Raw genomic sequence first — 23,167 nt, 5'->3', positions numbered from 1 at the left:
GGTATAAGCTCCGATAAGAGTAGGCTCCAAGAAGCAGTCCCCGCGGGCTCAGTTCCGGGAGCCGGAATTCGGCCGCTTAGTGCTTGGTGTATGCTCTGATAGGAGCAGGGTCCAAGAAGCAGCCTCCGCAGGCTCCCCAGCCCTGGGCCAGGGCGGTTCCGGGAGCCAGAACTCGGCCGCCCCGCGCTCGGTGTTCACTCCGATAAGATCAGGTTCTAAGAAGCCCCCAGGCACTGAACCCTAGCAATCTGTCTGCAAGCCGCAGGCGAATGGCAGCCTGAAATTACCTGATATATGGCTGAATGAGCTGAGGTCAGTCGAAAACAGGGATGATGACGTCAGCTTTCCAACATGGTGGCTGCTGGCCTCCTCTATGGTCTGACCGGTGTGGAGAACCGAGATGGACCGCTTCCTTCCCCGTCTCAAACCCAGAATTCAGCCCTGAGTACGGTGCTTGCACGGCTGGCAGAAACTGCAGCGCTGTATCCCTGCGTCGCTATCTCCTCGTTTCCCAGCGCGCGCTGCAGACTCTAGCCGCGGGGCGATTTGCTGAATAAGCAGTGTTACCCTCCGTGCGACAAACCTCTCACGTTTGAGTCCCCGTAGCCGATCCTCGTGCGATGGAAATCCTTCCTCCAGGTTCCGGAGCACCCCACTATTGCTGGAAATTCCTAACAAGATATCCTTTAGCTGTCCTGACTTGTCATACTCCCACACAGTGAAGCAGCACACGGGGGCAATGCACTCCCCTCGCCGCCATCTTCCTCCCCAATATCTTTATTTTATTTATTTATTTTCATGTGGTGCTAAGGATTGAACCCAGGGCCTCGCATGTGCTAGGCAAGCGCTCTACCTCTGAGCCATAATCCCAGCCCTAGAAAATTCTTTTCATCCCACTTCCCTCTTGTAGAGCTTTCCTTGTTCTTTCATTACTGGCTCTGTTTTTCCCCACTGTTGGATCATCAAGAGCTCCCTTACTGTGTCTTTACTGTTGCATCTTATGCTCTTCACAACCATAATTTCTGCATGTCCACCACCTTCAATGACATTGCCTCTAACCTATGATACCCACTTCCTTCTCTTCCTCTCCACCATTTATATATATATTTTAATTTGCCATTTTATTTTTTCATATGTATCATTACTCCCAACAACTTTCAATATAAATATTAATCTTTTACAGACAACAGCCACCATTAATATAGCAAATGCATAAATGCAAAAATACCTCACAGTTATGAGCCTGCAGTAAATCCTCAGAGAAAGAAATGCATTCCTCCTCATTCTCATGGTCAACAACCAACTAAAGTACTCAGGTGACCTCTCCTTCCTTGCCATTATCAGATGTTTGTACTTCAGAATGTCTAACGCAATAACTATGCATCCTAAAACAATGAGAACCATAAGTTACCAAAATTTTACTTTCATTATTCTAAATGCTTCTAATGTTGGAAATTAGAATTTCCAATTTCTATGCCTATAAACTTATTACACACACACACACACACACACACACTTACACACACGCATATATGGGGGGGATGATACTGAGGATTGAACTCAGAGGTGCTTTACCACTGAGCTACAATCCTAGCCCTTTTTAACTTTTTGTTTTGAGAAAGGGTCTCAATAAGTTGCTGAGGACCTCTCTAAATTTCTGAAGTTGTTCTCAAACTTTCAATTCTCCTGCCTCAGTCTCCTGAGTTGCTGAGATTACAAGCATCCACCACAGCACTCAATTCTGATTTTATATTTTGACAACTCAGACTATATGGCAAAGTTCTGGTCAGGTTTCACTAAATGGGTCATATTCTATTTAGCTGACCAAGAAGGATGTCATGACAATTTAATTTTATCCTAAGTTCTTCTTTAAAAAGAATCATCAATAAGAGTGAATGTAGCTTCCATTAACTATTGACATTTTTAAATGTCAACTTTAAAAATATTTGTACATTCTATTTTAATAGCATTCAATTTTAGCTAAGCAGGTGATCAAAGGTTAAAAACCCTCTCTGAGAAGGTGTTTCCTTCTTGTTCTGAAACCTGATATAGTTCAGTTTATTATTATCCCACATTACGATAAAGGAAGATCACCTTCCTATGTACAGAAGCATCATACAGACCCTTGACCTTGTGGTTCAGCAGACAAAGCATTCAAAGACCTTCACTAGCTGCCTAGGTTTTTGTATTTGTGTTCAGAAATATCTCAGGGACCTTCTTTTTTTTTTCAGTTTATTTTATTTGTTCTTGCATTTTCTCTGTGGCTTCAGCCAAAAAGAAAGAGATGGAAAGAAAAACAAAACAAAAACAATTTTCAGGAAATTTTAGAAGTATCTCCATCTGCAGTTTGATGAACTGTCTCTGAACTAATCAACCATGTGACACTTTGGGCCCGGGGGACCCTCTTCCACTTTACAAGAACTTCTTGTTGAAGACATCTAGAACTCTGACATCTGCTTTGACGCCATTTTGGTTGTCAGAAGTCCTAGCAGTATGGATGGCCTGAGCCTTCAGTAGTTTGGAGTATTCTGTCCTCCTCCGTCCTCCATTCTTGTTATTGGAGACCTTGCTTAGTATAAACTATATTACAACTCCTAACACACTCTCTTCTATTCTGTTTGCTCCATTCCTTGAAATGGTAAAAATATTTTTCCATATTTTAGTGATACATCTTCTCCATCACAGCTTTTCTTTAAAGAATTATAAGGTCATTTGGAGAAATACAGGGACAAGTTGTCCAGAGTCTTATGTTTTTTTCTTCCTTCTTTAACCTCACTTTCCCTATTTCACAAAAGGGAGTTATTGTCATTTCCACCCCTGGTGTTGCTGAGGAGATTAAAAAGGTTGTTGCATCAAAAGTTCTTAGGACAGTGCTGTTGGCACATGGCGTTGCTCAGAAAGTTTGCCATAATCATTTTCCTTCACTCCTTTTTCTTTCTGAATCAGACAGCTCCAAGTTTTATGATCTGTCCTACAGTTTAATTAAAAAATAGTGATATCTGGCCTGGCATGGTTGTGCACACCCATAATGCCAGCAGCTCAGGAGGCTGAGACAGGAGGATTGCAAGTTCAAAGCCAGCCTCAGCAAAAGTGAGGCACTAAGCAACTCAGTGAGACCCTGTCTCTAAATAAAATGCAAAATAGGGCTGGGGGTGTGACTCGGTGCTGGAGTGCTCCTGAGTTCAATCCCCAGTACCCTCCCCCCCAAAAAAGTGATATATTAATTTTAAAATACTCAGATACTGTATCATCATACAGACAGGCACAGTTTAGAGAAAAGGCATGGGCCTGGAATCCAGCACCTGGGATCTGTCCCTTAAGGCATTTATTTGCTGTGAAATTTTGGGGGAAATGAATCATTTTAAGCCCCATTTTCCGCCCCTAAAAAATGAGGTTAAAAATATCTACATAATTGTAGGAACTACATGATTTAATAAACAATTGCAAGAAGCCAAGTAGAAAGCCTTCATGTTCTTATTTCTCATTTCCTCACACCTGGGTCTTCTGAGGCTTCCCACCTGCTGCCTCCCATCCCTGATTTCAAAATAAAAGGGTCGACTTCCTCAGGCTTCCACCTAGTGGTGACTCACAGCGAAGTCACCCTGGAAACAGCTCCTCCTGCCCCCTTCTTACTCACCCACCACTTGGTGCCTTCACCTTTGTCTAGGGACAACCAATAATTAAGTTGTCCCCAAATATAACTTCATTTTCTTCTTCATGTTGTCACTGAACATCAACCTTTATTTTTAAACTTGGCCTGTATGACCAAAACACTACTGCCCACTCCTGATGGGGGCGCTGCTGTGAGGAGGGTGGTGGGTACAGCCCTCAGGGTATTTCGTCACTACATTTCTCTTTCCCAGTATTGACGTGTTGTCCCATAATTAATATCAATGGGTAGTGGCTGGCCGATGTGAAGCCCCTCCTTACTTGATCCCCAAATACTAATGGTCTCTGGAAGTCCCCCTTGCCTTATTCCCCCACCTGAATGAAAACCCCAGTGTTGACTATTTGCCACCGTGAGCCTGAGGTAATCCTGTGACAACATGCCTGACATGCCCATCTGGTACACTGTCTTCTCTAGTCGGTTCTCTTCACCCCATCCATAGGTCACAATTCCTCCAATTCACAGACTGTGCTGGGCCGATGAAGTACCATCAGGCCTCAAGCTATAGAAAGCAGTTCTGTGGAAGAAATCTATAATTTAAATTTCAATAATTTTTAAACTTACAAAAATGTTCTTTTAATTTTATAAACTTACTAAAAGGATCTACCTCACAGTCAAATCTTATTAAAATGATCATTCCCATAAGTACTTTTACTTTTTCCAGTACTGGGAATTAAACCAGAAACCCTCTACCACTGAGCAATACCTCCAGCCTTTTTTATTTTATTTTTGAGACAGGGTCTGATTAAGTGTCTGAGGCTGGCCTCCAACTTGCAATCCTCCTTACTCAGCCTCCTGAGTTGCATATAGGTATGCACCACCGTGCCCAGCCCATAAATATATTTAAAGTACACACTATAATAAAACTTTAATAATGTACCTTTGATATGTTAAAAACTCAAGGGGAAAAAACCAAAGGAAGAAATGTATTAGAACACACATAAAAAGGAAGCACATTCTGAAAAAAAATAGAATATAGACACATATGTTCATATGTGTGAACATATACGTAAGCATCATACTATATGAACAGAATTATAAGTACAGGTTTTCTCAAAAGACCTTCTCCAAAATGAGCTCATCAAAAGCCAAACTAAACCAAAACAAAAACTCTATAATCGAGTTGCAAAGGGGCTTATGGTCTGACATTTCAGAATAGTCTCTTGTTTTTTCTTTTATATGGTGAAGTATTTTCCTAGTCAACTTTATCACTCTGGTCAAATTCTTGACCTAGCCACTCCATGGCTTTAAATGATAATTGAGCTCAAAGAGGAAAAGGAAGGAGGAAAGAAAAAAGCCTTTGAATGCTCAGCCTTTTGTCTATACATTTCACTCTAATATCTTGCCAGATGTGTTTTTATCTCTGAATTTTCTATGATAATGTATGTGGTTTCACACAGAGAAAAACTTCTTCAGGATATGTGGAGTCACAAAGATCCCATTTAAATCTACTGTGCTTTAGTGTGCAGGAATGTCAGGGGGGTTTCAATCCAGTTACAATATGCTGCTTGTTGCAACAGAAGCTAGCCCTTGGTATTCTGTTTCACAGGTTTGTCTTCACGTGGGAATATATTATAAACACAGCGACAGGCCCCACCACTAAGCCTAAATGAGGTTCACACTTCTGTTCCCTGTTTCACTCTTGTATTCCAATAATGTGCTTGCTCTCCAGCAACTCTCAAATGTGAGAAACCTACAGATACCAGGTAGTCGAATTTTTACAAGTCACTGGAACACTGATAATGTCACGTGAGGAATGAAATCTAGATTTCAGTAATCAGCCCTTACCCAGACTTTCTGTATACCTGGGTCATGGCATATACAGATAAATCATGACAGGAGCTTGAGTGACATTCATCAAAGTAGAGTAGAAAAAGAACAAGGAAAGTTACAGAGTTTGGCCATGCTTTAGGGCAGTTAAACATGCCACGGGTAGGTGGACTGTGAATAAGAATCAAGGTTAATGGGAAAGAAAAACAGTACAAATAGTTTTGAGAAGGAATTGCTGACCCAATATAGTATACTTCAAGTATCCCAGAGGAAAGTTTCAATCCTGCAGACTAAGAAATGTGTATTGCAAAGAAAATTTATAGCTTCAAAACTATTAATTTAAAATTTTTACAGTTTTTAAAACTTAGTGTGATATTTTTTTTTGGCGGGGGGGATTACCAGGGATTAAACCCAGGGGTGCTTAACCACTGAGCCACATCCCCAGGCTTTTTATTTTTTATTTTGAGACAGGGTCTTCCTAAGTTTCTGAGGGCCTCACTAAATTTCTGAGGCTGGCTTTGAACTTGGAATCCTCCTGCCCCCCCACTCCCAAGCTGCTGGAATTACAGGCTTGTGCCACCACACCTGGCCTTAGTGTGATTTTTAAGATACAAACACAGTGTATTAATATTTAAAGATCAATGGTACAAAGGAAGAAAAATATTTCTCTAGAAAAAAAAGAAATTATCCTTCATAGCATTTTCAGTTTCCTTGTGGATTTATAAAAGAGAAGTCCTATTTACAAAATCTTTAAAAGTTCTGATCCAGTTATGAAACAACTGAAACAACTGTTCATGCTAGGTCCAATCCATAGGTTGCCTAAGAAAACTTCTCTTTCTTGGTTTGATTCAGAAGACTAACTTATGACAAGTCTGAATTTAGGACCCAAAAGCAGTATTTGCTTGTTTAGAATCAGTAGGGTACTATTGTGTCTTAGGCAATGGTGATGCGCTATAGGAAGAAGATCAGTGGACATTCTGTGCACAGCAAGCTGGTCAAGTCCTGTGGGATCAGGGCATTTGTCTGTTCTAGGCAAGATGCTGTTCTGGCACATTAAAATTTCAAAGTGCACAGGTTTAAGGAAAGAAGCTCTTTGAAGTAAACATGTTCAATTATCCTTATACCATTTGGTCATTTATATAAAGAATGTACATGTAACCCAATGTAGATACTATCATGGTCTCTCATCAGTATTACAGTGCTGTACAAGCTGTTTAAAAATGAATGCTCAACTTACAATATCATTATACATTTAATTATAACTGAGAATTTGGTTTACAAAGTAAATGTACATTACATATCTGAATATTTTGCTAAGAAGAATTGAAGTAGGCAAGTGAAATATTAAAAACAAAGACAGGAAGGAAGATTTTCACTGAGTTTGATCATGCTGTTGTAGCAAAGTTAATTAAAATGAGAAATGGAGTAAGTTTTGGGAGGGGACAAGGGACTCACAATTCATGAATTATAAGGGTACTATCTGTATATGGAAAGTAACTGCATGCTCGTGTAAACAGCTGCTTTTGTTTCAGTGGTACTAATAGATACATAAAGATCAATGGTACAAAGGAAGAAAAATATTTCTCTATAAAAAAGAAATTATTCTTCATAACATTTTCAGTTGCCTTGTTGATTTATAAAAGAGAAGATATGTAATATTTCTATGTACATATTGCTTTCAAAACTACTGCATCATTTTAAGTCCTTAGAACTATGTTTATATATGTGTGTGTATGTAATATTAATGACATACATCTTGTGTATATGTGATTATTAACTGAAATTTACAGATAAGAAAGCTGAGGCCAGTCATCAGATATTATACACAGATATTGCACAGATTCATGGCAAGTCTTATTACAAAAGAGGTGAAAGAATAGATAGTTCTTTATGTAATTCAAGGTAAATAAAATTAGAATTTTGCAAGCCAATAAGAAGATGGAAATTGTTCAACAAATATTGTATCATATATTTAACACACTGGCAAGGGAAAAACCCAGTTTTACCCATTATCCAAAAAAAGAATAAAAAAAATCTTTTAAATGACTGTTTACTCAAAAAAGGAACAGGAATAAAATGGTAAAGTTTTAAAAAAAGCCACTGCATTTGTGCCAATATCATCTAAATTAAGAATGCAGTCTCATTCAGACACATGACCAATAAAGCAAATTACAGATATTTGAAAAATTGTACTATCATGAACAAAATACTGCATAGACATTTTTAACCTTTGAGCAATGACAGTATTTCCTTTTCTCCTTCTGTCACATAAAAAGGGAGAAATCTGTTGATAAAAATAACTAATATTTCTATGTACATATTTCTTTCAAAACCACTGCATCATTTTAAGTCCCTAGAACTATGTTTATATGTGTGTGTATGTATCATATTAATGAGATACATCTTATGTATATGGCATTATTAACTGAAATTTATAGATTAAAAAAGCTGAGGCCAGTCATCAGACATCAGAATTTGGTGGAGGTGAGATCTGAGTTAAGGACTTCCAACTCTACATTTCATATAATTTCTACTACATCCAAAGAGAAAGAACATTTGTTGGTCTTTTATATACAAAAAGTCTCTGCATCATCATTCCACCAATGCAAATTTTCCATATATAAAGCAATGTATTTTTATTTTCCCCTGACATGTATTTGACATTTGTTTTTGTCAATTGACTATCATTTTTTATATTATCGAATAACCCTGAAATCGTTTTGAGTCACTCTTTTTTCTATATTCTAGTTGAGGGCTAATCCATCCTGTTTCCCTCCCTGCTGATTTTCCTGGGCAGCCATTCAATCCAAGCTCTGTTTATCTCTCTTGGTTTATTGTAACAGTCTCCCGGATGACCTTGCTAGCTTTACTTCCTCCCCATGATCATTCTTTCTAACAAAGCCTTCCATAATTTCTATTTTTTTTTTTTTGCTTGAGTTTAGTTCCTCATTCATTGCTTTGAAGACCCCTCAACTTTATTTCCAAATCTTTTCTCCCTTCCTCTTTGTTCATGCCATGTTGCTCACCAACTTCCATATCCAACCTGTGAGATATTCCCTCCACCCCAAGCTAAATTTAACCATCCTCCAAGTCCAACCTCGATTTCAAAGAACCAGCTATTACACCTAATCTAGTTACCCTCTATTCTTTCTACTGAGGTTAATCTTAAATACCAATCTAAAAGAGAAATTAGTTGAGAGGAAATAGTTTTTAACTCAAGAATCTTTGCCAATCTCAATTTAAAATACAGTACACAAATTTTCTATACATTTCATCATATTTCAACATATTCTTAGATAATTAAAATTATATGGTTGTCCTGAAGTTTGATGACAGCTCACAGGATCATGGGTTTTTGTTGTTCTTGTACTTTTTGTTTTTATTTTGGTGTTCGAAAACTTTCTTAATAAAATAAAATTCATTCAACAGGAAAAAGAGTTAGTGCATAGTTGTTATTCAGTTAATACGTGTTTGATCAAAGAGACTGCAATAGCCATAGTTACAATGTGTGTGTATTGTACACATCTGAACCCACTTTGGAATTAGACCAAAAGCTTCATGGAAAATGAAGCATGGCAAATTTTCATCCAAGACAAGAAGGAAAAGAAACGAAACAAGCTCTATTTAAAATAGCTTCTCATTGATTCTAAGTTTTAAAATCAATTAAAATTTAAAAAAAATTATCTGAGTTTCCTGATTATAAATTGAGTTTTGAAGAATTTTAAGATCATTAGGGTGACCAAACTGCTTCATAAGCTCTTATTCAACTTAATGTAGAATACACGACCCAGAAGGCTTCTGCGTGAAAGCCAATTAATTGATTTAAAAGGCATGTGGCTTAATTACCAAGTTTCATTTAAAGGCAGAACATTTCTGTCATTGGCTTACTTCAAATTCTTCTTCTATACCTTTCAGCACTGCTTTCTAGTATGAAAGCTAAAAATTCTGAAATGTTAGATCTTATGTTAAATGACCGGGTATGTGTGCTCCGTGTTACATACAAAGCCCCTTACATGATTCAATGAAGGGTTTGTAGCAAGGGCATTGGCATCTGCTCCTTGGTCCTTTGTCATCTGCCTTCTCCACACTAACGATAAATTGTATCTCACAGATGGCTTTTTTCTTCTCCCACCCACACCCAGGCTTTGATTCCTGTCCCAGAGCCCACACTGAGCCCTGGGGTTAGTATGTGACCACCCTGAACAAAAGCCCCTCACCTCCCAAGTAACCTCCATCTTCAAAGGACTCACAGCTTCCAGGTTACCCACTCTGTGGGTCTCTGGCATTTTAGAATGCGATGTGGTTTAGTTAAGCATTCTGGCCCAGTTTGAGGCAAGAGCCATAAATAAGGAAGAAATTTGTACTACAGCCCCTAGAAGAACTCAGCAGAGTTTTTATTTTTTGCCAAGTTGTGCAGTTGAATGGTGTAGTGAATTGCTGAGTTTTCTTCCAGTGTTTATGTGGCACTTCCCATCACGGCACCCTACAACTCAGAAGGCCACCATCACTGCCCTTGTGTCTCTGCAAAATGATTAACAGCACCATGCTGATGTTTTTCTGTGGTTTCTAATTCCTGGTGCTATCAGTGTACAAAGTACCTAATAGAAAATAAGGGAACCACAATAAACTTCTTCCTTCCAGTGACTCAGTGTGTGAAATACAAAACAACCACCGCATAGCTTCATATGATTACTTCATTTTCTATATATACTGCCTTAATAACTTCCAGAAAAGTGTAAACACCACAACAGGAACTATGTCCTTCCATTATTTCATCTGCCAGGTAAGAAAATTTGCATCATATATTAAAAAATAGACAACCTTAAATCCAACTTAATGGCCCAAATGATATTTTATTCTTGTTATTTGTGAAAGTTGCTATCACCTCAGATGGTGTGTGAGCTCTGTGGGAGGTCACTATGTCTGGGACAGAGAGTCAGCTCAAAATAATTCACAGAGTGAAGAAAACCTTGGGAATTCCACCAAAGTATCTCAGTTATCATAATGAAGGGAAGCAAAGTCATGATTTAAAAAAAAATAAAACACAGCATCATATAAGAACAGAAATAATTCTAACAGCGCTAAGATCCTCATCATTTTAGAGCAATATAAACTGAGGTCAGATGAATTTTTACCCAAGGTCACAGTTGGTATACAGAATTAAGCTCAAGTCTTTTTTTAGGAAGGTTTAGTAATGTCTGGTAATTTTGTGTAACCATTACTTATAAAATTAGGCCAGGCATGGTGGCACACACCTGAATTCTCAGCAACTCAGGAGTCTGAGGAAGGATATTTTACAAATTCCAGGCCAGCCTCAGCAACTAAGTGAGGCCCTAAGCAAATTAGTGAGACCCTGTTTCAAAATAAAAAATAAAAAGGGCTAGAGATGTTGCTCAGCGGTTAAGCACCCTGGATTCAGTCTCTAGTATAATAAAAAGGAAAAAAAAAAGGAAAATTGAAATAGCTTCTTTCTGGTATGTTATATCTTCTTCATAATCTTAGATTCCACTCCCATCTCTAATCCTGTTCCATGTGGATAAGCAGTTAAACTTTGTTTAAAATGCACCAGCAATATTTGATTGGGTTTTGTTTTTGTTTTTGTGTTTTGCAGTAGTGGAGATAGAATCCAGGAACACTCTACCCTGAGCTACTACCAGCACTTCTTTTATTTTATTTTGCGACAGGATCTCCTGAAATTGCTCTGGCTGGCCTCAAACTTTCGATCCTCCTGTGTCATTCTCCAGAGTCACTAAGATAATAGGTGTACACCACTGTGCCCAGCTTGATCTTTATATTATCATGTTTGTAATTTTTGTATCATTTGCTTTTAAAAAATAGTCCTGAGATTAAATGGTGCCCTAAAAAGCAGACATTTAGCAAAACTATCATTAATGATATGTAAATACACAAAGAAAAGTCACTGTCACTCTTACAATCGGCATGTTTTTAGCAGATTAGAAACAAGTGAGTTAAAATTGGTAATTAACAGGTCACCATGCAAAAAGTAAAAAGTCGAGAAATAGATATAAATGTAAAATAATGGTATTACTCCTAACTGAATAAATTGATTAATATCTTTATGATGATGATTGTCCCCCTTATATTTCTCTTCCTTAATATTACTGATAGTGTTTTCTATTCCCCATTATAAGTAGCATAGTAATAATATACAATGAAAGGATATATCTAGAAGAAGTCTAAGTTGGATATAAATGAAGCTCTATGGGTGCTTTCTATAGCAGAACTTCTAATGAAAATAGGGAAAACTGAAGGAGTAGTTCTAACTGTATGTGCTAAAAAGACTATTCCAGAATTCTATTCAACTGAGTAAGGGATTCCTTTCTGATGCCCTAGAAACTGACAGTTAGCTAACAAGAGAGTGACACCTCAACTGGTCACATATTCATGCCAAACTAACAACAAAACAAAACAAATAAAAGACCCTCATACCATACGAAGTTGAGAATTTAAAAATATTAAAAGATTAATGCTCTATCCGAGGTGTATGTGGTAAAGATTTTCTCCCATTCTGTAGGCTCTCTCTTCCCATTATTGTTTCCTTTCCTATGAAGAAGTTAGTTTGAATCCATCCCATTTATCGAGTCTTGATTTTACTTCTTGTGCTTTAGGAGTCTCATTTTAAGAAAGTCAGTTCCTAAGCTGACATGGTGAAGATTTGGGACTACTTTTTTCTCTATTAGGCACAGGGTCTCTAAGTCCTTGATCCACTTTGAGTTGAGTTTTGTGCAGGGTGAGAGACAGGGGTTTAATTTCATTTTGCTACATATGGATTTCCAGTTTTCCCAGCACATTTGGTAAAGAGGCTATCTTTTCTTCAAAATTTAACACCAAAACAAACAAAAATAACCCCAATCAATAGATGAACTGAACAGTCATTTCTCAGGAGAAGATATACAATCTACAAATATATGAAAAAAATGTTCAACATCTCTAGCAATTAGAGAAATGCAAATCAAAACTACACTGAGATTTCATCTTACTCTAATCAGAATGGCAATGTTCAAGAATACAAGCAACAATAAATGTTGTCGAGGATATGGGGGAAAAGGTAACCCATACATTGCTGGTAGGACTGCAAATTGTTGCAACCACTCCGGAAAGCAGTATGGAGATTCACCAGAAAACTTGGAATGGAACCATTTGACCCAGTTATCCCACTCCTCAGCATATACCCAAAGGACTTAAAATCAGCATACTACAATGACACAGCCACATTAATGTTTATAGCAGCTCAATTCACAATAGCTAATGAGATATTACTAATGGAATATTACTAAGCCTTAAAGAAGAATGAAATTATGGCATTTTCAGGTAAATGTATGGAACTGAAGGATATTATGCTCAGCAAAATAAACCAATTCCAAAGAACCAAAGGCTGGATGTTTTCTCTGATATGCTGACACTAATTCACAATAAGGGGGTGAGGGAGACTAGGGAAGAATAGAAGCACTTTGAATTAGAGAGGAGTGAAGGAGGATAGGGGATATGCAGGTGTGAAGGATAGTAGAATGAATCAGACATCATCACCCTATGTGCATATATGATTACATGACCAGTGTAACTCTACATCATGTACAACCAGAAGAATGAGAAGTTATACTCCATTTATGTACAATGTGTCAAAATGCATTCTACTGTCATGTAAACCAATTAGAACAAATAAAACATATAACAAATAAAAAATTTTAAAAAATATTAAAAGGAAATATCTGAAGATTCAGGGGAGATTATTCATTTATTATTCCTTCTTCTTCTTCTTCCCATAAATGACATTTTGTGTGAATAGATCAAAGAGATCGACCAAAGTCAAGTACAAGAAACAAAAAAATAGCTGCTGACCTGTATTAGAATTTCTAGAAGTGCTGTCATCTCCAAAGATTTGAGGCCTCCATGGCTGCTAAGTTACCAATTAATTCCCTAGGACATTTAGTCTCATTCTTTCAAAACAGCACAGCCTGTTTAAGAAGTAACTTTAAAACCACAATCTAGTACTTTTCTTCAAAAACTTAGGTTTAGATGAGTGCTCAAACTCAATTTAGTTTATGTAAAACTCAGAAACACCCAAGTCTCCTTCTGAAAGATTATCTCACGAGGGAAAATGTAGTCAACCTGCAAATCGTGAAGCCTGACAAGGTAACTTAAACACCTGTTCCTCCTCTCCGTGCTCAGAATTAATTGGTTATTATATAGACTAATTATTCTTATTAAAGTTTCAAAAGGTTGCCAGTGTTTCCTATCTACACATGGAAAAAATTTTCTCATGGCAATTTAGAGTCATTCTTATTATCATCCATAAATCTGTTTCTGCTCCATATTTCAAGATGAAGTAGATTAGAGGTTGGTGAACGAACACAAATATTTATTTTAGTTGTTTCCAATGCTGGTTTAAATTATCAAGGGAGTTTTTAAAAATATGTAGATTATGCTCTGCTTTCCTTCCCCTTCTACCTCAGGATTCTGATTATTTTGAATGGGGTAGAGCCAGATGATTCTGATGAGACTTGCCACAGTAAGCATTTAAAATCACAACCCACCTTTGGAGTGAAAGGGTCATACTCCAATGGCTTTGTATTTCCACTGATTCCTGCAAAACTTCTACAAAGTATTTTAAGTATTCTTTTTGCTGTCAAAATATGCTGTAAATGTTATTATTTTTATATAATCAATGAATAAGATGTCTAATAATATTAAAATTTTTATAATAAAAATCACCAATGAATTCCTCCTGATTTTTAAAAGATTAAAATGTTTAGATGAATGCAGATTAAGAGAAAATATTAATTGGGCTGTATATAAGACTTTAAATGCCAAAAATAAATCAAACTCACTCACAGTAGCTTTTTAAATTAAGATCTACCTTTTTTTTTTTTTCAAAAGTCTTCTTAAAAACATCTCAAGGCATATAATTTTATCTATTTTTGCCACAATCACGTAAATTTGACAGCTGTACCCCCAATCTGGTAGTTAGTCACCCACTCAGTAGTTGAAAGAGGTTCTTTATAATTAAAAAACTAATAAAAACTCAGATTTACGGTGCTGGTAAAGAGTGCCATTAATAGTGTTAGAAAATTTACATAAAAATAATTCTTCTAGCCAAGAAAGGATTTGTGAATTGAGCTAAGAAAAGGGAATGGAAGGAATTTTAAGGAAGAAGCTGGTTTAAAATATGATGATTTTATGGAAGCTTTCACATTCAAATAACTGTACCTCAACACGTTTATTTAGACTGAAATGGGATAAGTTAATGATCAAAACTTTCTCATTTACAAATGAACATTAGGACTTGGGAAGGACATCTGTCCAGATAAAGTTCAAGACATCACACATCTACCTGTGTCAGTGTGGTTTCTGCAAATATCAACATATTGATAAAGAAATTCTGGGGAGTTAGTCACATAAAGACAGATTGATGTAGTTCCTAAAAAATGTCACAAGGAATTTTCCATGTTTGGAGAGGTCTAGAATGTAATACATTATACAGGGCCACATTACTCAGTTATGGTTTGTATTTTTAATCACATCGTATTTGGTTTGGTGCCCAGAAATCTTCGTACATACGTGGTTCTTGACTAAGTGTTGCTGCTTCCAAAGCTGCACTGCCCTTTGGAATCAGGCTGCTGAGTCCCCAAGCAGAAGGCTCAAGGACAGGAGGGATGATCAGCCTGCCCACTCTCTTCCTACACAGCAGGGTTCACTCACAGACCACAGGGAGAAGCAGGCACAGCTTGTCACTTGTCATAGTTCACATTTATAGTTGTCTCCTGTTATTTGCAGGAGACACAGTCCAAGACCCCAGTGGCTACCCGAGACTGCGAATAGTACCAAATACTATGTGTACATTTAAACCTATGTTGAAGTTTTATTTATAAAGTAGGCACAATAATAGATTAACAACAATAGCTAATAATAAAATGTCACAAAAGGAAAAAGAAACTCTAATAAAAGTTATGTAAATGTGGTCTCTCTCAAACCATCTTGTACTTTCCCCTTCTTACTTCAAGGAAGCATGGTATATCCAAATAGCCAGCAACACTTCTCTTGCCCCTTGGGGCCACTATGATGTTTAAAAGGGTTAGCTGGACACAAGAACTGTGATACCATGACAATCATCTGGTAACTGACAGGGCTACTAGGTGACTACAGCAGGGGACATGTCCAGCAAGTGTATGCTGGACAAAAGGAGGATTCTTATTCTGGGTGGGACAGATTGGAATGGCAGAAGATCTCATCTGACTACTTAGGATAATGCACAGTTTAAAACTTATGAATTATTTTCCTCTAGACTATTTTCAGATAGCAATTTACCTTAGGAAACTGAAACCATGGAAAGCAACACCTCAGACAAGGGGCAACTACTGAATCACCAATGAATTCTTATAATTCTTATAATTCAAAAGTGATAGAAAATATTCTCTCAACTTGCAAGTAAAATACTCTTCCACTAAAAACTTACCAGTATAACTTTTAAAAATCTTTACCTCTCAATGTCCCCTTGTAAATTGGTGAGGCATCCATTATATAGACTCAGTAATAACTCTTATTGCCATCAATTAAAAAACCAAATACACAGAATATGGTGGGGGTGTCCCACAAAAGCTATCCTAGAAATAGTTAATCCTGATTCCTTCAAAAGAATAACTACATACAGGTAAACAAAGAACCAATCAGAATCTTTTCTTGTGAGATTCAATGAAAAGGTGTAGAAGAAAGATTTCATTTAATCCCATGCAAAATCACATTGTACTTTAATAAATGTAAGTATGCAGTTACATTTTTTAAAATACTGAAGAAATTGTAATAAAGAATGATAACCTGAGAGTTTATCTTTGCCAGCAACTGGCAACAATTTAAGGAGTAAATGTTGACTGCCAGTAATTTTCCAGTAAATCTCATGAAATATTTTGATGCAATTGTAATAGAATCACAATCTTCAATTTATATAGTTTCCCTCTATACATTATTTCATTTATTTTCACAATACTTAAATTTCAGCAGTAGAAAAGCATTTTGGAGGTAAAGAAATATAAATATTAGTAGATTAAATGATTTACTTGTCTTCACTGTTGGTACAAAATCAAGAAATCCTCTTACCTTTACTCCTCAATCAACTGTATAACCAAACAGAACCAGGGTTTAAATTCTCACACTGTCATAACCTGGTTGTGCATGATTAAAGAAGTTCCACAACTTTCTGTGTCTTGGTTTCCTTATTTGTGCAGAATAGTACCTCATATATATAGAATTATTAATAAGGTTAAATGGCACTCTGTGTGAAAATGTCAGATTTAGGCTCCTATAGGTACTTAATACATTATTATAAATATTTTTTCACTAAGTGAAAACTCTGGAATTTTAATAGTATAAATTAAAATAATAGGAAGAATTTCTTGAGCATCAGTATTGCTAAGAAATGGTCAAATTGTCTTTTATGATTCTAATAAGTGTTGGAAACATTGTGATTGATTGGAGAATGGTATGTCCAAGCTGAGAAATGGAGATTATAGCTGTTTATTTGAAAATTCATTATCATATGTTTAATGAAAAAGGTTATTTAAATATATACTTTAATTCTGCACAGCAAAGAAAACAGTTTAGAGTGTACAGAGAGAAAACATTTGTCAGCTACTCTCTTGACAGAGGATTAATATCCAAAATATATAAAGAACTCAAAAATCACCAAAAAAACCCCACAATCAGTAAATTTGCAAATGAACTAAACAGATATTTCTCAAAAGAAGAAATGTAAACAACCGACAAATATATAAGAATGTATAACACCTTTAGCAATCAGAGAAATGCAAATCAAAACTACAATAATTGTAAATTAGTATACATTGTCGGTAGGACTGCAAATTAGTACAACCTCTGTGGAAATCAATATGGTGATTCCCCAAAAGACTAAGACTGTAATCACCATATGAACCAGTTATTCCACTCCTCGGTATTTATTCTGAAGAATTAAAGTCATCATACTATAGTGATGCATGCATACTCATGTTTATAGCAGCTCAATTCATAACAAATAAGTTATGGAATGAACCTAGATGTCTATCAACAGATGAATGGATAAATAAAATGTGGTCTATACACACAATGGAGTTTTACTCAGTCGTGAAGAATGGAATCATGTCATTTGCAGGAAAATGGGTGAATGGGAGAACAGCATGCTAAGTGAGATAAAGCAGACTCAGAAGTCAGGGGTCATGTGTTTTCTCTCATATGATGAGAGAGAGAGAGAGAGAGAGAGAAAGGGAGGAACCTCATGGAAATAGAAGAGGGACTAGTAGAGAAAGGGCATTGGGGGGAGGGAGGAGAAAAAGGAAAGGGGGAGGTACAGAGAATGAAATAGACTAATTTATGCTATGTGAATGTACAAATATATAATAGCAAATCCCACTATTATGTATAGTTATAATACACCATTAAAAACTCAAAACAAATAAATATATGCTTTACTCTCAAGGATGCAATTTTTTGTTGTTGTTGTTTTTTTATTTTACTCATTCCCTGAAAATTTTTTCCCATATTAAAAAAAAAAAAGCTTAGAAATAGTAGTTGGTTATTCGTAGAAAGACCTGAAGTCACTAAGTCTTAAAAGTTTGTTAAAACTCTGATAGTTCACTTAGCCATTCCTTTTGGTACCCTTCTTAAGTCTAAAATTATTAGATTCTAATATAGGAACTAGAAATTGGACATAGAAAGAGAACACTTTAAGTTAACAGAATATATCATCTTATTCCTATAAAAAGCCAGATCAATATACCCTTTTGTGCAAACAAATACAAGTTAATTTGTTTCAACTAATCTTAAATCTTGGTCCATTTGCTTAAAACTTGGTTTCATTCTAGCTGTGTGCAGCATGACACAAATACAACGAGCATTTAAATATTAGCTATGCAGAGTATAGCCTAAGGAAGCATGAACATATTATCTTAAAATAAATTCTGCTTATAATGAGGTTGAAATGAGATCCCTTAGTATACAAAGAGGCATTTTCTAAAATCACACCACTGAAAACTTTGGTATAAGGGTTTGACTAATCAAACATATAAAGTGTTTCAGGTTTACAAATAATTGAAATTGGCTCTAAATGTTTTATGGAATAAAAATAATAGAGCAAATATTCTTTTATCTAATAGCAGGTTAACAAAAGTATATCAAAGTGAAGTTCAGCCAGGAACAGTTGTACATGCTTGTAATCCCAGCAGCTCAGGAAGCTGAGGCAGGAGGATTGCAAGTTTAAGGCCAGCCTCAGAAATTTAGTGAGGCCGTAAGCAACTTAGTGAGACAGCATCTCAGAAGAAAAAGAAAAAACAAAAAGGGCTGGGGATGTGACTCAGTAGTTAAGCACCTTTGGGTTCAATTCAATCCCTGGTACCAAAAAATAAAAAATAAATAAATAAAAAGTGTAAATCTGAGGCTGCTTAATTTAATTATTTTAAGAATCAACATCTTTACCTTGCTTTTAAAGAATTCCTTTCAAAATCACCTTATGTATTTTTCAAGCTCCATAATTAAATTTTACCTTCATTGGGATAGGTCTCATCTGGATTTTTTGATTAAACAAGTTCATTAGCAAGAAGTTTTTCAAATAGATATGAAAAAGATACATGATATACTCCATTACCTGTATCTTTAATATATCTTTTTATATTACAAAATGCCTTTGGCAAAAAAAAATAGAATGATAATTTTTATATTATTTTTGGAGATGATGCTCTAGAATTCCACTAATAGGCAACCACCCTTTTATTCATCTTTCCATGCACTATCATTATATACACCTTATGGAATAATAATGAGGTAGCTTTTTCTCTCAAATCAAATTTGAAAACTGGGTCAGGTGAGTATTTGTATGGCAGGGTGGGAGAGATGGTTGTCTTTCTAAAAAATAAATCTGATACAGCACAAAAACACACCCACTGTTTTATCAAGCATTTGTCGAGCTCTGTAAATATCTATGTGATACCACATGCATCTGCAGTAGAAAAGGGAGGAGGAGGAATATGAAAAAGAAGAAAAACAAGAATAAATAGTAGTTATGCCTTTATTCCCCCATTTACTCTGGTTCTAGCTTAATGACATGTAAATGTGAAGATCAGATGATTCTGTCATATGACCACATTACTAGCCAATGATCTTGCCTACAGAGCCGGAGTCAAGCTAAGGCAATGCAGCACCCAAGCAATTCAGACTCCCAAAAACTACTGGCACTTTTGCATTTTAACAATATAATTTTTCAGTTTTAACAAGGCATAGAAAAGGAATAACATGGAACTGGATGCAGAAACAAATCAGAACGAGGCCATACTTTTCAGGTGTGTGCATGGTACTCCAACTAATCAAAGTTGCTAGGTCACAACTGGATGCTGAACAAGCACTCCTGACCAAGAAATAATATACTATGTTTTGGAGAACAAAAGATAAAAAAGACACAAACATAGGAAATTACTTTATGTAGTCATGTTCCATTTGGAGGATTAGAAACAGAACTGCAGTAGCTGTCAAGAAAGAAACCAACTTCCATAAAAATGGTCAAAAGACTTTTGATATTATAAAAGAGAATTAATGCACCCTTGAAACAAGGCCTTTTAAAGGTCAAACAGTATTAAAGTTTTCCCCAGAAGGGAAATCATTATGTACTGCTAATTTTATTTGTACAGCCCACTAACAACAATTTGATCTAACCAGTAGTAAAATTGAAATGTGCAAATCCTTATGCAGTAAGATCTCAACTCAGTGTGGGTCCTTGAGTATCTCTCTAAAAATGAGGCAAAAACAATATTCCCCAAATGCAAAGGTAAACATGTCTGTTATGGAAGAAAAAAACAAAGAAAAATCCATTGAGCAAATGGATTACTAAGCATATGTATCCCTGGTGCATCCTTAATCCCAGAGCTATGTTTAACAACAGCTTGTGTACAAACCACTATATCTATGATCTGCTAATGTAATATGCCATTTATCATCTTCTGAAATTATTCAGTGACCTACTTTGTTAATTAAAGCATTTAACAGAGAACTCTTCCTTTATAGATCCAGACCCAATGGTAAATGAGTAACTCAGTTCCATCAATTTATGAGATTATTTATATTTTAAAGGAGAAAAAATCACTTTAAGGGAAAGAGAAGACAATTCTATAGTTTAACGTAAAGGGAATTTCATTCCTTTGTTTAACTTGGCGTTTCTGTTTAATTGTCAAACTCAGAAAAGAAAATTATGGTATTAATGATAGAAAACAAAAAAATAGAGTTTTATAAATGCAGAGACACAGCTCACTGCATCAATATTTTGAGCGCATTTTGACAGTGTCAACTGTCAGAAGGGAAAAGAGTACATAAAACCTGTGGTTTGTTCTTTACCAGAGGTCTACATCAAATATACAGTCACTGAGGAGACAGGTGCTAATGATTGAGTAGTAGAGGCAGGGAAGGAGGAAAATATCTTAACCCTCTAGCCATAAATCAACCCTTTCCTTCTTCTATGACAAGTGCTGAATCTCTTGGAGGGAGAAAGCACCTGTCTCTGAGATCGAATAAATTTAATTGAGTGGGTAAAAAAGGGGTAAATGACACGAAGGCATATTTTGCTTTGCTTGGTTACAGCAAAGGGAATTCACTCTGCTCAGGCATCTCCTCCCAATGCAGCAAATGTAGGCATGAGCTCTAGGCTGCAAACTGAGCTTGGAAATGGTGCAGGGGAATGATGGAGAAAGGGAGGATGAAGTTGCCAGTTCTGAGGCTGATGGTTCCACACAGAGTTACAGAGGGAAAAGGTTAAAGTGATGCTCCTCATACCTTTCTTTTCCGTTCCATACGGTCTCTGGGGATTTTCCGTTGTTTTTTTCTCTCTCTCTCCAGATTTTTTTCCTTTTCATCCAGTTCAGCCTCTCGAACTTTTTTAATAGAAGCAGCAGCGTGAGCCATTTTGCGGGGGAAATCAGCAGAAGCAGTTGCAGAGGATCAGTTTCCACTCCCCAGCAATCCAGGTGATTTGAGAGCTATATGGAGATGTGATTTTCCCCACCAGAGCAATGGCTGGCAGCCAGAACACTCACAAAATAATCCACTCCGCCCCCGAGCTCGGTCATAATCTTGTTCCAGCCTCTGCAGCACCCATAATTCACTACAGGGTACCCTGATCCCAAGCGGAGTCCCTCAGCCGCACACACCTGCACGCACACAGAGGCATAGGTGTGCACCCACACTCAGAAATGGTCCCAGGGGAAGGCGGAGCACTAGACTTGGAGCTCTTCAGCAGTTGGGTGGCCGCAAGTGCAGACAAGCATCCTACTAGTTGAAAAAGCCTTCCTTAGACACACATCACCAATTGGAACAGTCTTTGGGGACTCCTCCAGACAGTCTGTGTCTTCTGACTGGAGCCAGGAAGAGGCCACCTCTGTGAAACTGCTAGGGGTGGGTAGTTTATTGCCGCTTCCAACCACACCTCTATGCAGGGTGGGAAGAAAATGGTGCAGTCTCTCGCTAAAGGACTCACTGCTGCTGCCGCCGCCGCCGCCGCCGCGGTGCTGCTGCTGCTTCTTCTGCTGTTGCTACGGATGGCTCTGCTGTAGCGCATGACAGGAATCCCTGCCTTTTAAATCTCCCAGCCCTTCCCTTCTCCAAGGTGCATTTAAAGAAAAGAATCAATGCTGCCGTTTTTGGAGAAGCCCCGCAGAGTTGGAGTTACTTGCCATTCCCGTGGCAACCACAGGGATGAACAGGTCTGGGAAGGGAGTAGCCGGTGTTGGCTGTGTGGTTTCCAGACCCACGCGGGCTGCTCTAGGGAGCTGCATTAAGCAAGGAATCGAAAGGAGCTGTCAGTGAGCACAGGGTGTAATCTGGGCTCAGCAGGGTAATCCTGGGAGAAAGAGGGGGGCGCTCAAAAGAAGGAGAGGAAGGCAGGGGTAGAGAAAGGGGACAGGGAAAGCACACACCGCCTAAACCGCTCTCTCTCTAAGAGGGGCACACAGGCTCTGGAAATTCATTACCAAAGGCGTTGGTTATAGATAAGTTAACAGGAAAAGCAATGTGATGGAGTAAAGCAAGATTAAAATTTCTGGATGTTCATGTAGGGAATGGCAATGAAAGAATACAGAGGATCCAGCCTGTTAACTCAAGAAAATGAAATTCTCCATCATAACCCAACTGCATATACTACTACATTTTCAGAATTTTGCCACAATTTTATCAAGGGCCAATAGGATGTCAAGAATGGCACTCGCTTCTTAATAATTCACTCTTGGCTGGAGGCACTGTGTGACACAAAGTGGATCGTGGACACCACTCCAACTTTTACATTTTAGGAGAAAAATCGTAATGTAAATTATTAATTTAAATTATTAATTCAAATCAATTAATGTATTTGAGTCTGCATATATCCTATTATTACTGAAAATTGTTTTAAGTATTGAAAGTGTTCTCTTAGAAAATGATGGTTTTTGAAGCTAAATGAAGAATATCAAGTCTCATTTCCTGTACTGTAAGAAGATAGTAAAATAGTAACTCTTCTCAGAGGGAAAAATACTAATTTTCTCTACTCTGGGTAGGCCCTAGATGTTTTAGCTTAGGTAACATTTGAAATTTTTAGGTAGAAAATAGTAAATTAATAAAAAATATCCTACAAGCAAGTAAAATGCATTCCATGGCAGTACAGAGAAGCCAGCACTTCACCTGATGCAAGTAATGGTCAAATGAAAGAACAGTCAC

General features: G+C 37.0%; 1 protein-coding gene across 50 annotated transcripts in view; it reads right to left on the bottom strand.

Moving 5' to 3' along the window:
• Positions 1-23,167, bottom strand: part of Ank2 (ankyrin 2) — a 554,279-nt gene that overhangs the window by 243,186 nt on the left and 287,926 nt on the right. For 6 of the 50 annotated variants that reach the window (XM_048813786.1, XM_048813782.1, XM_048813773.1 and 3 more), the window contains exon 1: positions 21,257-22,186. The exons of 24 other annotated variants lie outside the window; for them this stretch is intronic. In XM_048813786.1, the coding sequence (XP_048669743.1) occupies positions 21,257-21,385 (129 nt within the window). In that variant the 5' untranslated portion in view covers positions 21,386-22,186. Of the gene's footprint in view, positions 1-21,256; positions 22,221-23,167 lie in introns of those variants that run through there. 20 more of the 50 variants (XM_048813789.1, XM_048813793.1, XM_048813776.1 and 17 more) reach the window with 11 other exon arrangements.

The sequence above is a fragment of the Marmota marmota genome, unplaced genomic scaffold, assembly GCF_001458135.2.
Source record: "Marmota marmota marmota unplaced genomic scaffold, marMar, whole genome shotgun sequence".
Lineage (NCBI taxonomy): Eukaryota > Metazoa > Chordata > Mammalia > Rodentia > Sciuridae > Marmota > Marmota marmota.
Note: the sequence above shows the minus strand (reverse complement) of the source record. Positions and strands in the feature narration are given on the sequence as shown.